This window comes from Brachyistius frenatus, unplaced genomic scaffold (assembly GCF_029030835.1).
Source record: "Brachyistius frenatus isolate BFR_SWC_R1_liver_20210118 unplaced genomic scaffold, ASM2903083v1 Contig_150, whole genome shotgun sequence".
NCBI classification, from domain to species: Eukaryota; Metazoa; Chordata; class Actinopteri; family Embiotocidae; genus Brachyistius; species Brachyistius frenatus.
The window spans coordinates 767,501-781,330 of NW_027210749.1; the positions used below are offsets into that span (position 1 = coordinate 767,501).

The following is a 13,830-nucleotide window of genomic DNA, read 5'->3' on the forward strand; positions in this document are numbered from 1 at the left end:
ACAGGTTTTTTTCTGATGAATTATCATCCAACTGACAAAATGTCTTCAATAAAGTATTTAACAAAACAAAACAGTTTATTAAAATTGTTTATCAATGATTTTATTAGAAAGAGTACAAATAATTAATATTTTCATATTTGAGTTTGTGTTTTTATTTCAAATCAATGAATCATTTGGTGTTAAAATGTTATAAAACACGATACAAATTTATTTTGTGTGTGTGTGTGTGTGTGTGTGTGTGTGTGTGTGTGTGTGTGTGTGTGTGTGTGTGTGCGTGTGTGTGTGTGTGTGTGTGTGTGTCTCACCTGTCCCTCTGAGTTGCTCCCCCAGGTGTAGACGTCCCCCGTGGAGGACAGAACCAGCGTGTGCTCGGCCCCGACGGCCACGTCCTGGATGTGGACCCCGGCCAGCGCCGGGACCTGCTGGGGCCGGTTGTGGTTCCGAGCTCGGCCCTCCGGGAGCCCGATGAGGCGGTCTGGGACGGGAAACCCGAGAAATACAAAATCTGAGTCACGACAAGTGTGAAAACTAAAATTTAGATTTAGGAAAAACTTGAATGCAACAGCAGCCAGATAAATACAGTATTTATTATTATTATTATCCCTATTGATTCATCTGCTGATAACTTTCCAATAAAAGATTAAACTATTTCCTAAACCTTTGTTCTAAGCAGTGATTTACTCCTGTAAATCATGTTAATATAATAATATAACTGTCAGAATATGGAAGCCCGAAGGTGTCAACATTAAAAATGAAGATGCAAACTTTGAAATGATGTTCCACAGTACTATTTGTAATTTTGCCGCAGATGCGTTGTTTGAGTAAAAAAAAAATTGAAATTGATATTCTATAATTCGATTTGTGTGTTTTTTTTTAATCTTCTCACACGTATGAAAATAAAAAAAAAAGCTTTGATATAAAATTTTGAAAGTTGTACTTTGAAGTACATTGGACAAAAAAATTAAAATAGAGTATAAAATGTAACCTCATTTTCCTTTTATGAGCGATAATAAAGTCACAAATCAAATTCAAATGCAGATTTTTTTTAACAGTTTAAAGATGAAAGGAGAGTTTATCTTCAGAGATCTGTTCTACAGCTGATGCACATGCAGTAAGCCGAACAGCGCCCCCTGTCTGTGACATTTCACCGTTTGTTTATAAATCAGCTGACTGACTGTGATGTTTGTTTTAAAAAACATACAAAGCTGACCTTGACCGAACGTGAAGACTTTCCCGTCTTTGGTTAAAGCCACGGAGAACTGAGTTCCACAGGCGACCTTCTTGATGCCGATCCCACAGAGGACGTCCACTTTCTGAGGAATTCAACAACACGCCAACGTTAGAGAAACAAATCTAAACACCGGACGACGTTTCAGCTTTTAAAATTTTTTTTTTTTTTTTTTTACTGGATCCGCGGCGTGTTGTTTTTCTACCTGAGGAGACGACTTGGCGGTGGAGTTGCCGAGTCCCAGTTTTCCGTAGTCTCCGTCGCCGAAGGCCCAAACCATCATCCCGTCGGCGGAGACGACCAGCGTGTGATTCAGACCGCACGCCACCTGAGGAGAGGAAAACAGGTGAATCCTCCATCGGTTAAAATAAAACACACGTCGGTCCGGCGCTGAAGGTCCGACCGGGGAAACGCTGATTTACTCCGTCTTGTCCCACCTGTCCGACCTGGTAGCCCTCCAGAGCCGTGACCTTCTCCGGCAGCTTCTTGTTGGAGGTGTTTCCCAGACCCAGACGGCCGTAATCTCCGTTACCGAAGGTGAATAGCTTCCCGTCGGCGGTGACGACGGCCGAGTGTTTGAACCCGCACGACATCTGGAGGGCAGCGAGACGGTTCACGGATAAACAACCGAGTTTTACGTAACCAAAATCCTCTTTTTAACTGTACGTATGCTGCGTTTGCTGACCTGCACCACCTCCTCTCCCTGCAGCGCCTCGATCTGCCGCGGGCGGCGCTGTCGGTCGCTGTTGCCGTGACCCAGCTTGCCGTAGTCTCCGTCGCCCCAGCTGAACACCTCGCCGCTCTCCGTCAGAGCCATGGAGTGACCGTCGCTGCCGCACGACGTCACCAGCTGAGTCACCACGAAACCTGACGAGGAAAGAGAAAAGAAAAAACACACACACGGTCGGGGTTTAGTTCACTTATCTCCAGTAGGGGGCAGTAGAAACACTGATATACAGTTTTATCATATTTTGTTAATATGAGAGTTAAAATGTGATTATTTAAACATCCAGCAGCTGCAGATCAAAACTGTCGAGTGCTATTTGTCTCGTTCAGCTCCGATTCAGCACCAAACACTGATGTGAATATGTGGCTCTTTCGCTGCTAAACCTCGTATGTAAACAAACCGTAAGCGCCGGCATCCACACACCAGGGGGCGCTGTAGAGGCATATACCTGTTTAGTATTTTTAAAAGCTGAATTAGAATCATTGACTGTACATAAAAATGTTCGTAGCTTCCAGGTCTGAAAAATGAAGCTGCAATACCAGCGAGTGCCACTAGAGGTCGGCTCCAAAAAGCCTCCGGCTCCATAGACTCCCATTCAACTTCTCTCATCAAATCCAAAGTGAATAAAATGTGTCCATCAGTTATCTCGGTGTTGTTAGCTAAAGTCACTCCTTCTTATTAGTTTTCTGGAGGTCCATCTGAAAATAATCCCTCATTCATTAGAAAAGAAGATTCAAGAAGACCTGTTTTTGGGGGCGTGTCTGTTTGATTGACAAGCCTGTGGTATAATCAGGTTACAGCTTACACTTTAATTTGAAACAAATAATAGTTTTTTTTATACACGTAAAAAATTTAAAGACACCACTTTGTCAGTCCCGCCACTGGTTGAAGGTGTAAACACTTTTCCCTTTTCACATTTTTTTTTGAAGCGACAGAATAAACGCGAGTCCTGGCGTCACCTTGCAGAGCCGAGATGACGGTGAGGACGTGCAGGTCGTCGGAGTTGCCCTGCCCCAGACGGCCGTAGCTGCCCTCTCCGCAGGCCAGCACCGTCCCGTTGGGCTGGATCACGAAGGTGCAGTTCTGACCGCACACCACCTGCAGGAACGAGGGGAAGCACGCGGCACATTTTCAGTACGTCAGATATCAGCCGGTGAAGCTCTGAATGTGACGTTGTTTACCTGCTGAGCCTGAGAGAAGGACGGCGCCGTGGTCGGGACCAGGATGTTCCTGCCGGCTTCGGCCAGCTGACCGTGTCGACCTGCACCCCAAAGAAACACGTCACACTTCCCTCCGAGGTGCCAGTCCTGCACACACACACAGAAAACACAACGTGGGTTAAAACAGCAGCTTTGGCCTCGAGAGTCAGAGCAGAACAAACTCAGCTGATGTACACACCTCCGGTCGGGAGGTGGCCCAGGACATGATCTGCTCATCCAACCCAGGCGTCCATTTACTGTTGTCCTGGAAAACACAATGAGACGGTTACGATGAGCCGCAGACAGCTGTTCAATATACAAAAAAATACAAGCTAGGACGCTGTGTAAAATGGGATTAAAAGGAGATTGTGATGATTTACAAATCTCTCAATAATTGACAATAGACTAAAGACAACATATCAAATGTTGAAACAGAAATTTTACTGTTTTATCAAAAGTATGTGCTCATTTTGAATTTCTGTGTCAGAAATCACAGCATGGGCTCAGGAACACTTGTGAAAACCATCGTCTGTGAACACAGTTCATCGCTGCGTCCATAAATGCAGGTTAAAACTCTCCAAAGAAGAAACCAGATAGAAACATGATCCAGAAACACCGCCGCCTTCTCTGGACCGAGATCATTGAAGATTATTATTGTTTTATGAAAAATATATGCTTATTTTTGAATTTGATGCTAGCAACACATCTCAAAGAAGTTGAGAGGATTAAAGAGGAGAGGGACCATCCAGCTTGTTATCAGCTCAGTTCTAAAGCCAGCATCTGTGATGGTACAGGATGCATTAGTGCTCATGGCATGGGTAGCTTGAACATCTGGAAGGAAGCATTAATGCTGAATGAGATATTCAGGTTTTGGAGCAACATGTGCTGCCATCCAGACAACGTCTCTTTCAGGGAAGGTCTTGTTTATTTCAGCAGAACAAAAAGTGGAGCATCATGAAATGAAAAATATGACTGTTGAGCAGCTGAAATCTTATATCAGGAAAGAATGGGACCACATTTCACTTTCAAAACTCCACAAACTGGTCTCCTCAGTTCCCAAATGTTTACAGAGTGTTGTTAAAAGAAGATGTGGTGCAGCTCAGTGGTGTTTTTTGACACGTGAGATTATATTCATATACTTAGTTTCAACATCTCATATGTTGTCTTTGGTCTATTTTAAATGAAATGTGGGTTTATGTGATTTCCAAATTATTGCATTCAGTCTTAATTTATATTTTACAGAACGTTCCCAAAATCCCGGCTCTATCGGCCTCCCTCACCATGAGCAGAGCCATTTCCTCTTTGGGCACCGGCTCCAGGTCGGGGACGGAGAAGGACTCGGGGAAGGTGGCGCCTCGGGCGAGCGCCTCCGCCGCCTTCACCGTGGTGGAGAAGCAGTCGAGCCACGCCCACTCGCTGGCGCTCCAGATGGCGGTGCCGGACTCAGGCGGGCAGTGCCGCAGGTGAGGCGGCACGAGGGGCCGACACAGGAGCTGGTCCAGGTGGAGCCCGACGGCCAGCGAGGCGAGGCACTGCATGTAGGGGCTGTGGACGAGCTGCTCGCCGCAGACCACATGGGGCTGCAGGGCGACAAGACACCGTTCAGTTTCATTAATCTGTGATCAACACGTCGGTTTTATGCAGTAATCGGCTTGTTTGGTGATTATTGCGATCAAAATGTTTGATTTTGCAGCGGATTTTCTAAAAGAACTGTCAAGTCAAAACAAATCTGTATAATTTTAGGACTACCTGATAAAAATAGATATGTAATCGCTTCCTTTAATAATAATAATAATAATTATGCTGCACATCACAAAAATACTTTAAATACTTTAGACATAAAAATTGCAGTAATGTAAAAAATATTCCGAATCTTTAGTCGGGGCGTAACCGCGGCGACCTTCGTACCTTCTCGTAGGCGTACTGCTCCTGCAGCATGACGGGCAGCCGCTCCAGGAAGGCTCTCATGCAGGGTGCCGTGTTGAGCCCGACCACGCCCTGCTTCTTCAGCGCCGTGCGGCACGTTGCCAGCACGTGGTTGGACACCATGAAGTCTCTGGAGCAGTTCACCACCAGCACGTCCTGGAAACAAAAACAAAACAAAAAAAACCAACGCGTGAGACGATCACAGACGAAGCAGAACCTGAGAACGGACCGGGACGGAGACTCACCTTCGACCTGTTGGAGCAGACGGCGACGCCCACATCTGGGATCCAGACGATGTTCTGGATGGCACCCGACCCGGCCACGACGGTCTGCAGCACCGAGCCGTCCTGTTGGACACATAAACACACAGTGGAAACAGCAGCCAATCAGACGATGGGTTCTTTTCCACCTGTCCATCTGTTCCTGCGGTGTGTACATGTGTGTGTACATGTGTGTGTGTGTGTGTCTCACCCGCAGTGACCAGATGTTCATGAGCCCCCCCACTCCCCCCGACACCAGGGCCAGGCCGTCGGGGCTGAAGGCCAGCGTCCTCACCGGCGTGATGTGGCCCTTCAGCTGGAAGACGCATCTCGCTCCGTGTGCTGACCAGCGAGACGACTGCAACGCAAATACAGAAACCTTTCGTCCCGAGACTTTCAAAATAAAAGAGCTGCGATCGAATGATGTCAAGAGATTTAAAAGACTTTTATTCAAATCGGTCTCAGTCAGGAGACAACGGAGAGTAATTAGTGATGAAAAGGATTTATAAATAAAACATTTTAAAAAGTACCATGAGTTTAGGTTTGGCTTCAGTCTCCCACCATCCCTCTGAGTCGGAGGGAGAGGATTCTGGGAAGTTGGAGATTTCTTGAGGGACAGTCCAGACGGACACCAGGCCGTTCTGACAGCATCTGAAAAAAACCCACGACTCATAAAAAAACCCACAACAACTCAGAAATGAAAGAAATGCTCAACTTTAGTTGGTGCGATCAAAAAGTTCTGAGACCGTTCCTGCTGCGCGTGAACTGTGCGCAGAGAAACCTTCAAAAGGAAGTCTCTCGATTAACCGCTGGTACGGAAATATTTGGGATTTCAACCATGGACCTGAAACTGGAGCAGAAAAACAACAAATCTTTGATTGGTGGAAATCACTGCATAGGCTCAGGAACACTCGGCTGCAAGCGGGCGTGTTGAAGATTTGCCGTTTCCCCAAAATCTGATGTTTCTCTGCTCCAGTTTCAGGTTTCCATGGTGACATCACCAATGTTGACGTACCAGCGGTCACGTTAACGTGAGGAACTCAGTGATGATGTTGAACTCTGAATTCTTCCTCATGAAGGTCAGCAAACAGCAAAAAGAAAGAAAACAATAAATTAAAAGTACAAGACTGTAATGGACGTACATGGCGAGCATGCCGAGGGGCTTCGGCCCGCGGCCCGGCGAGCTGCACCAGGCCACGCCGTTCACCGGGGACGGGTGTCGGAGACTCTGCAGGCAGCGCCAGCCGGACCCGGAGCCCGAGTCGGAGTTGGGGTCCGGACTGGCCCACAGCTTCACCGTCTCCTCTTTGGCACAAGTCAGCAGCATGTGGCCGCTCGGACTCCATCTCATGCTGCTGATCGACTCCTGGAAACACGTTTTAATTGAATTTCGGACTTAAAAATGACATTTAATCTGAGTTTTATCGAGATGAGGGGAATAAGAAGGAGACTTTCGCCGGTCCTTCGGCTTCACCTTGTGCGCATCGATGACCACGATGGCTCCTTTTTCTAAAGGCTCCTTGGAGCCGATCAGCAGCTTCCCGTCCGCGTAGCCGACGGCGAACGGCTTGTCCTCGCTGTACCAGGCGATGTTCATCACGGCCACTGAGGGAGAGAGCAGAACTTTAGTTTGTCTTTCGGTCACATGGATAAATGTCTAACCGCCGACCACCGAGTGGCGTCGTACCGTCCTTCCTGTAGCAGTGCTCCAGCTCGGTGCGGTGCATGCTGGACGAGTTCAGCACCTCGATGAGGCCCAGCGATCCGTCCATCCGTCCCACCAGCAACATGTCTTTGGGCTCACCGCACCACAGAGACTCTGCCTCCTCTTTGGGCCACGCCAGCGCCGACACCCAGTGAGGCTGCACGTCTAGGAGACCCTTCCCGCCTTCGGCAGGAGAGATTAGAGATTAGATTTTATTTCAAATTCTCATCCCACCCAAATATGCCACCTGATTGATATAAAACCAAGCGGCAACCATCAGTGATGTCATCAACCATCAGAGGTCATTGTTGGTTTGTAAACGTTAGGAAGCCTCCAGTTCAGATTACATTATAATTCCTTTATCAGGTTGTGCTTAAAAAAAAAAAAATCTACTTTTTCTTTCTGGACTTGCAACTTTTTCTCATTCGTGCATTTTTATGCAAAAAAAACTTACTTAAAACTCAAAAAATTACATCGCAATTTTTGGAGAAAATCCACCACAAAAATCTAACATTTTGGATCTCAACACTCACAAAAAAAAGAGACTGATTTCATTTAATTTTTTTGGTAGAAGCAGCTCAGACAGGTTTACACCGTTCAGGTTTAGATTTATGGGCTGTGACTCAGACGGAGAGCCACACTTGAATACTTCTGTAATAAAAACACGTGAGCCCTGACAGAAATGTGATGGTGGGCTTTCATCCCGGCGGCGATGCGAAGCGGTTCTGGACAGATGGTGTGTGGCGGGAAACGGGAAGTGACGATTGGACCTCATCCAGTCTGCAGGAGCCCGATTCGATTTTTAAATGGGAACTATGAAATCTTAACGGTTTCTCATTCATTCATGCACACACACACACACACATTTATACACACACACGCTGTGAAATAAAACTGAATGTTTACCGTTGACCTGCCAGATGTTGACCATCTTCTCCATGGCGGACGCCAGATATCGTCCCGTCACGCTCCAGGCGAGAGGAGACAGACATGGGTCGCTGGGGGAACCCAAACCCGACATTCCCTCCTCCGAGGAGCCGTCGCTGGAGAGAAACAACACGTTCAGAAATAATGAGACAAAAGTACACAGCTGAGAGCGACCACACAAGATAAGAAATAAAATAGATGCAAAAATATAAATATAAAATATATAGAAATATAAAAGAATTTGCAGATAATACAATAAAAAAAATGTTTTTTAAATAATTTAAAACAAACATGGGTGGTCTGACTGTTGGTGTTGAAAGTGCAAGAATTGGGATGTAAAAAAAATAAAATAAAAAAACATTTGAAGAAATATATAAAAATATGCCAGTTGAAATTGTACAAAGTAGATCTCAAAGGCGGAGCTGTAATAGTTTGATCAGCTGTTCATGTAAAAGTATTGATTTGTGCAGCTTCAACAAAACAAAACAAACTATAAACAATAAAACAAACTGACTGCAGAAAATTTAAAAAAAAATTAAATGTGTTTTTTTCCCCAGAAAACACTGCAGCAGTCTCAGGGTCATTAGTGGTGTTTTAGAAAGTCTTTGCTCCTCCTCAGTGAGAAGGAGATGTTGGATGGAGGCTCACTCCTTGTTGAAGATGCAGGTCTGCTGCAGGCTGTACTGAGTCTTGGTGACGTTCCAGACTCGCGCCGTGCCGTCGTTGCCGCTGGTGGCCAGAAGGCCTTTCTTACTGCACCACCCGCACGTGATCACCTGCAACACACAGCAGGAGGTTTATGAAGGAGTCACGGTGAGGTGGAGTTTATGTTTTAATGAGAGAGATTGAGAGGTGAGTTTGTTCCCACCCGGCTCTGGTGCGCCTCCAGCTTGATGAAGGAGCACTTGCGCAGGTCTCCCGCCATGTCGGCGAAGGTCTGCGGGCGACTCTGGTTGTTGTCGCGGTCGTGGGCGGCCAGCGTTCGCACCAGCTGCTGCGCCGCCCACTGACGGTGCTGCGACGACAGCCGCGACGACAGGCAGCACGCCGCCAGCGCGTTGGCCAGCTCCAGGGGTCCTAATAAATTAAAGTGATGAAATACAGAATATTTCATTCAAATAAATGTAAAAAAAAATTACAAGTAAAACAAAAAAGAAAAATAAACAGAATCAAACATCTTGAAATGAAATGAAACTCTGAGGTGACGACGAACAGAACAGAAACGACGGTCGTCGTCTCCGCCTCCTTCCGGCTCCACGAACCTCGTTTCTCCACGTCGGCCTTGTCGTAGGCGGGTCGGAGTCGGGCCCCCTTGTCGGCCAGCAGCGCCACCAGAGCCTGAGTCACCACGAAGTTGGGCGATGTGACGAGCTTGTTCTCCTCGGCGATGCCGCGCAGGAAGCTGGGCAGGAACTTCCTCTGGATGGGGTCGTCCACCGTCGTCAGGTTCATGCCGGTCGCTGCGGAGATCAGGTTCTGGAGAGGAAGAAGAAGAGGAAGAAGAAGAGCATCATGGCAAACTGTCGTCACTTCTGAACGAGACAACATGGAAATAAAACACTAAAGAACGTCACTGAATTTTTTTTTTCAAATAAATATATGAATTTCTTTCAGGTATTAATTAACAGAGTAAGATGAGACGATTAATATCAGAACCAAGTAGTAACCAACGGGGACAGTTTAAAGCCTCTTGTTATTTTGGGGCAGGAAGTGACCATATTTGGACGAGCTGGGGCGGAGCTAGCTGACTCAATCTGATTGGAAACCTGACGATACTACGTCCCGCCCACCGATAGCTGTAACCTGACTGTACCACAGGCCTGTCAATCAAACAGACACGCCCCCAAAAACAGGTCTTCTTGAATCTTCTTTTCTAATGAATGAGGGATTATTTTCAGATGGACCTCCAGAAAACTAAGAAGAAGGAGTGACTTTAGCTAACAACACCGAGATAACTGATGGACACATTTTATTCACTTTGGATTTGATGAGAGAAGTTGAATGGGAGTCTATGGAGCCGGAGGCTTTTTGGAGCCGACCTCTAGTGGCACTCGCTGGTATTGCAGCTTCATGGCGCTCGGCTCCGTCCACTTTTATTTACCGTCTGTGATCAGCTCAGGTCGATTAGAGAATGTGAACTTCCTGTTGTGTCATTAGGAGTGTTGTGAACTCTTTTACATGTTGAACTATTCCTTTAATTTCTCAGAGTTGTCAGTTCTTCTAATGCTTTTTTTTTGTATATTGTTATTATAACCTCTTATTGTTAAGGCCAAAAGTCCCCGGTACCTGCGTGCAGAGTTGCACCAGCAGCTTGGCGGCGGTGGGACTGTTGGAGGCCAGGCAGCCCACGGCCGTGCTGAGGTAGGCCAGGCAGGAGATGGGCTTGCTGGCCTTGGTGGCGCCGCGGGGCCTCTCGCCGTGGCCCGAGCCCGCCGTGGGGCTGGTGGAGAGCCCGGCTCGGCCCGCCGCCGCCAGGCACATCAGCCGGACCAGAGTCCTGATGTCGGTCAAACCCAGAGACTCCAGACCGGCTGCCAGGCTGCAGCTCGACCCGCTGGGATGGGAGGAAGGAGGAAGAGGCAGACCTTCACAATAAAATACATTCAGAAACTCATGTTGGGCTTCTTTAATGCAAAGAAATGGAAAAAAAAAAATCAAAAGCTGCAAATAAAACATGATAGGAACTGAACTCCAACATTTGTTCCTCATGTTTAGTAACATTTACTCACATAGCTGAGCTCCTCCCAAACCAGCTGAATCAGCTTCTTTTACGTGAACAATAACAAATTGATACTCAACACACATTTTCTATCACAACAGCTTAAATTCAACAGCATGTGTATGTTTTTTTTTCTGAAACCATGTGAAACAGGGAGGGCTTTTAATTTGAAAAGCCGCAGCGGTAAAACTCCTGATCGTCGGTTTTACCTGACGGACAGCAGCGACAGCGCTCTCATCACCATGGTCCGGGCCAGCAGCACCTGGGCGGCGGCCGTCACCCTCCTCAGCGCCATCACGCGGTCGTGCGGGCTCTGCAGGGCGGCGGCCTGCTCGCCGAGCGTCACTCGGCCCGACGAACTCTTGTCCACGGAGGTCTGACAGCCTGAACACGGAAACGTTTTCGTTTGAGCTTCGACGATTCACGGCGTGAAAAATCTAAAGCGTCGACGAGGCTCACCTATCTGCAGCAGGGTCTCCTCCATGCTGTTGGAGGCCGTCACCATGGCGATGGACGCCCCCAGCGGGTCGCTGTCGGGGAACTGGACGGCCTCGGGGACGAGCCGGCGCTCGCTCAGACCCAGCGGGCCGGCCAGGAGCTCGAACTCCTCCTCCCCCGTCAGCTTCTCGTCCTCGTCCACATCCAGCATGTCCCAGTCCTCTGCAGCGGGACGGACGAGAGCGCGCGGTCACGACAAAATACGAAACACGTCGGATTTCAAGTTTCACAACATCATCATCGAGCGTTTACCTTCGTAGACACTGTCCTGCTTCCCCAGGAGGTCTGGAGCTTGTCCCTTGTACCTGAACACAGTTTATCAGAAATAAGATGAGAACTGCCATGTTACTTTTTTTCTTAAACTACAATTAAAACATGTTATTCATGTTTCCAACCACTGAACTTAAACCGAAGAAAGAAAATCAAAGCAACATTTTTAAATTATTACTATTGAAATGCTTTATATCCCTTTTAAAAAAAATTTTTTTTAAATGAAGTATTTGCTTAAAAAGACCACGCCCATTTTTTTGCATTCATTTATATTTCAGAAAATTGCAAAATATGCAAAAAGCCACTTTATTTTGAACTAGTGTTGTTTTTATAGTTTAGTGTCTAAAGATGATCTGGAACATCTTTTCACTAATTACTGCTCACATTTTTTCTTTTTGTTCACCGTTTAGGATGAACACCACTTTTCTTGATTTATAATTTTTTGATAGGCGCTGTAATACGTTTCTTTTGTTTCAAATAGACAGAAAAGCCCATTTTCAAACGTCACCATCTTTGCGAGGCACACGCAGCATGTCGTCCAGAACCGGGATATCAGATTTGATGCAAATCGGCCAAACGTAGCTGCAGTTACGAATTGCTTGGACCGCGTTGTGCTAGTTCTAGTTTTGAGACCTGTGCAGACAGATGAGGGATGTTAGTCCAATTATCAACAAAAGAAACGAGTAATTTAGGAGGATAAACAGCCAAATCTTCCAGATGTCGATTTTTTGATATTTGAAAGGTTTAAAAAAAAAAAAGATTCAGATTTATATTTCTGTTTTACATCCACATGGAACATTTTTACAAAGACCTCCTTGTTCCTTCAGGACCTGTGACTGGTCGACGTGGCGTACCTCTCCACGATGGGGACTTTGGCCTTGCTCTTGATGGCCAGGTACTTCTCTCTGCAGCCGCCACACAGCAGGTAGTACGGGTTGCCGCTGCCGCACTCGCCGCCGAACCAGCCGTCCACGTAGGAGCCGTTGCTACGGTAACCCTGCCGGTTGGCGCTGCGCCCGCAGCCCGGGTGGCTCTTCTTCATGTGCTGGTTGAAGTTGGCCACGTTGGCCTCGCACAGCTCGCACACCACCACCTCGTCTCGGTCGTCCGTCTCGCACACGTGCTGCGAGGTGTGGAAACCAAGACACACACACACACACACACACACACACACACACACACACACACACACACACACACACACACACACACACATGAGGACAAACACGTTTTTTTGTTTTTTACACGACATGTAAAACACGTGATCTGTTCTGAAAACAGGAATCAATGATCGCGTATTATTATTAATGGAATCCAAGCAAGCAGCCAGATATCAACAAAGATCTGTCGGGTTTAGTTGCTCCTTTCATGCCGGTTAGAGCAGCATGGGGGGGGGGGGGGCGACTGTGCTGAGCGTGGTGAGGAGGAGGAGGAGGAGGAGGAGGTGATGCGGGTAAACAGAGCAGGAGGTGATGGCAGCTCTCGGGCCGTAGCGTAAAGTCACACACACCCATGTTGGCCAGTCCAGTACCTCCGGGATCCACATTCCCAGAATGTCGGTGTCACTGGCGAGGTCCTGGCCAAACATGGCCTCCATGGTCTCCTCGTCCAGGTCCATCTCCAGCTCCTCGTCCAGGTTGAAGTCGTAGAGGGCGCCGGGGTCCTGCTGCTGCTGCTGCTGCTGCTGCTGTTGCTGCTGCTGCTGCTGCTGCTGCTGCTGGAGGGACGAGACCTCGCGGCGGGACTGGCTGTGGTGGGCCTGCACCGAGCGGTACAGGCCGGCTGAGAGGGGGAACCGCAGGTTAAACGTGAGCTGCTGTTTTGTTTTGTTGTGCAGAATAAAAAAAAAAGATGTGTTTTGTTTTGTTTTGTTCTCACCAGCGCGGGCCAGCAGAGTCCGTGCAGCCAGGTCGAAGCGGTGCTTCCTGCCGACGGCGGAGCGACCTCGGAGAGGAGCGCCGCTGGAGGCCGACGCGCTGTCCTGCTCCAGACCCTCCGGGCTGCACCACAAACACACTTCAACTTCAGCCACTTCAATACAGACAAACTTGGGAGTTTTAAGGATTTGCACACTTTCACAATTTGTCTTTTTTTAACTACGGTATTTATTATACTATATTTATTGTATTTATTATGTTGTTTCTTCGGTCCTGGAGCAGACGTGAGCGAGTGTAGCGTCACAATTTCCCCTCTGGTGATTAATAAAATATTTCTGATTCTGAATAACAAATTAAGAAATGGTTATTTTGATAAAGATGAAATATAGAATCACATTTTGTCTTTACATTTTTTCAAACAACATTTTTTTTAACAAAAAAGGAGACAAAAAAACCGATCATTAAACCTTTTCATGTCTGTGTCACTTTACAAA

General features: G+C 47.2%; 1 protein-coding gene across 6 annotated transcripts in view; it reads right to left on the minus strand.

The window, feature by feature from the left end:
- herc1 (HECT and RLD domain containing E3 ubiquitin protein ligase family member 1) overlaps window positions 1-13,830 on the minus strand; it is a 52,649-nt gene that overhangs the window by 8,014 nt on the left and 30,805 nt on the right. For 3 of the 6 annotated variants that reach the window (XM_069715914.1, XM_069715912.1, XM_069715910.1), the window contains 27 exons: window positions 13,338-13,459; window positions 12,970-13,241; window positions 12,314-12,582; window positions 11,442-11,494; window positions 11,151-11,351; window positions 10,901-11,075; window positions 10,259-10,526; window positions 9,235-9,448; window positions 8,841-9,049; window positions 8,621-8,748; window positions 7,952-8,088; window positions 7,028-7,228; window positions 6,815-6,945; window positions 6,483-6,706; window positions 5,871-5,991; window positions 5,552-5,698; window positions 5,326-5,427; window positions 5,063-5,236; window positions 4,435-4,734; window positions 3,354-3,419; window positions 3,137-3,262; window positions 2,915-3,053; window positions 1,914-2,095; window positions 1,666-1,821; window positions 1,434-1,556; window positions 1,211-1,313; window positions 306-505 (listed from right to left, as the gene is read on the minus strand). In XM_069715914.1, the coding sequence (XP_069572015.1) occupies window positions 306-505; window positions 1,211-1,313; window positions 1,434-1,556; window positions 1,666-1,821; window positions 1,914-2,095; window positions 2,915-3,053; window positions 3,137-3,262; window positions 3,354-3,419; window positions 4,435-4,734; window positions 5,063-5,236; window positions 5,326-5,427; window positions 5,552-5,698; window positions 5,871-5,991; window positions 6,483-6,706; window positions 6,815-6,945; window positions 7,028-7,228; window positions 7,952-8,088; window positions 8,621-8,748; window positions 8,841-9,049; window positions 9,235-9,448; window positions 10,259-10,526; window positions 10,901-11,075; window positions 11,151-11,351; window positions 11,442-11,494; window positions 12,314-12,582; window positions 12,970-13,241; window positions 13,338-13,459 (4,543 nt within the window). The remainder of the gene's footprint in view (window positions 1-305; window positions 506-1,210; window positions 1,314-1,433; window positions 1,557-1,665; window positions 1,822-1,913; window positions 2,096-2,914; window positions 3,054-3,136; window positions 3,263-3,353; window positions 3,420-4,434; window positions 4,735-5,062; window positions 5,237-5,325; window positions 5,428-5,551; window positions 5,699-5,870; window positions 5,992-6,482; window positions 6,707-6,814; window positions 6,946-7,027; window positions 7,229-7,951; window positions 8,089-8,620; window positions 8,749-8,840; window positions 9,050-9,234; window positions 9,449-10,258; window positions 10,527-10,900; window positions 11,076-11,150; window positions 11,352-11,441; window positions 11,495-12,313; window positions 12,583-12,969; window positions 13,242-13,337; window positions 13,460-13,830) is intronic. The other 3 variants (XM_069715915.1, XM_069715913.1, XM_069715911.1) reach the window with 2 other exon arrangements.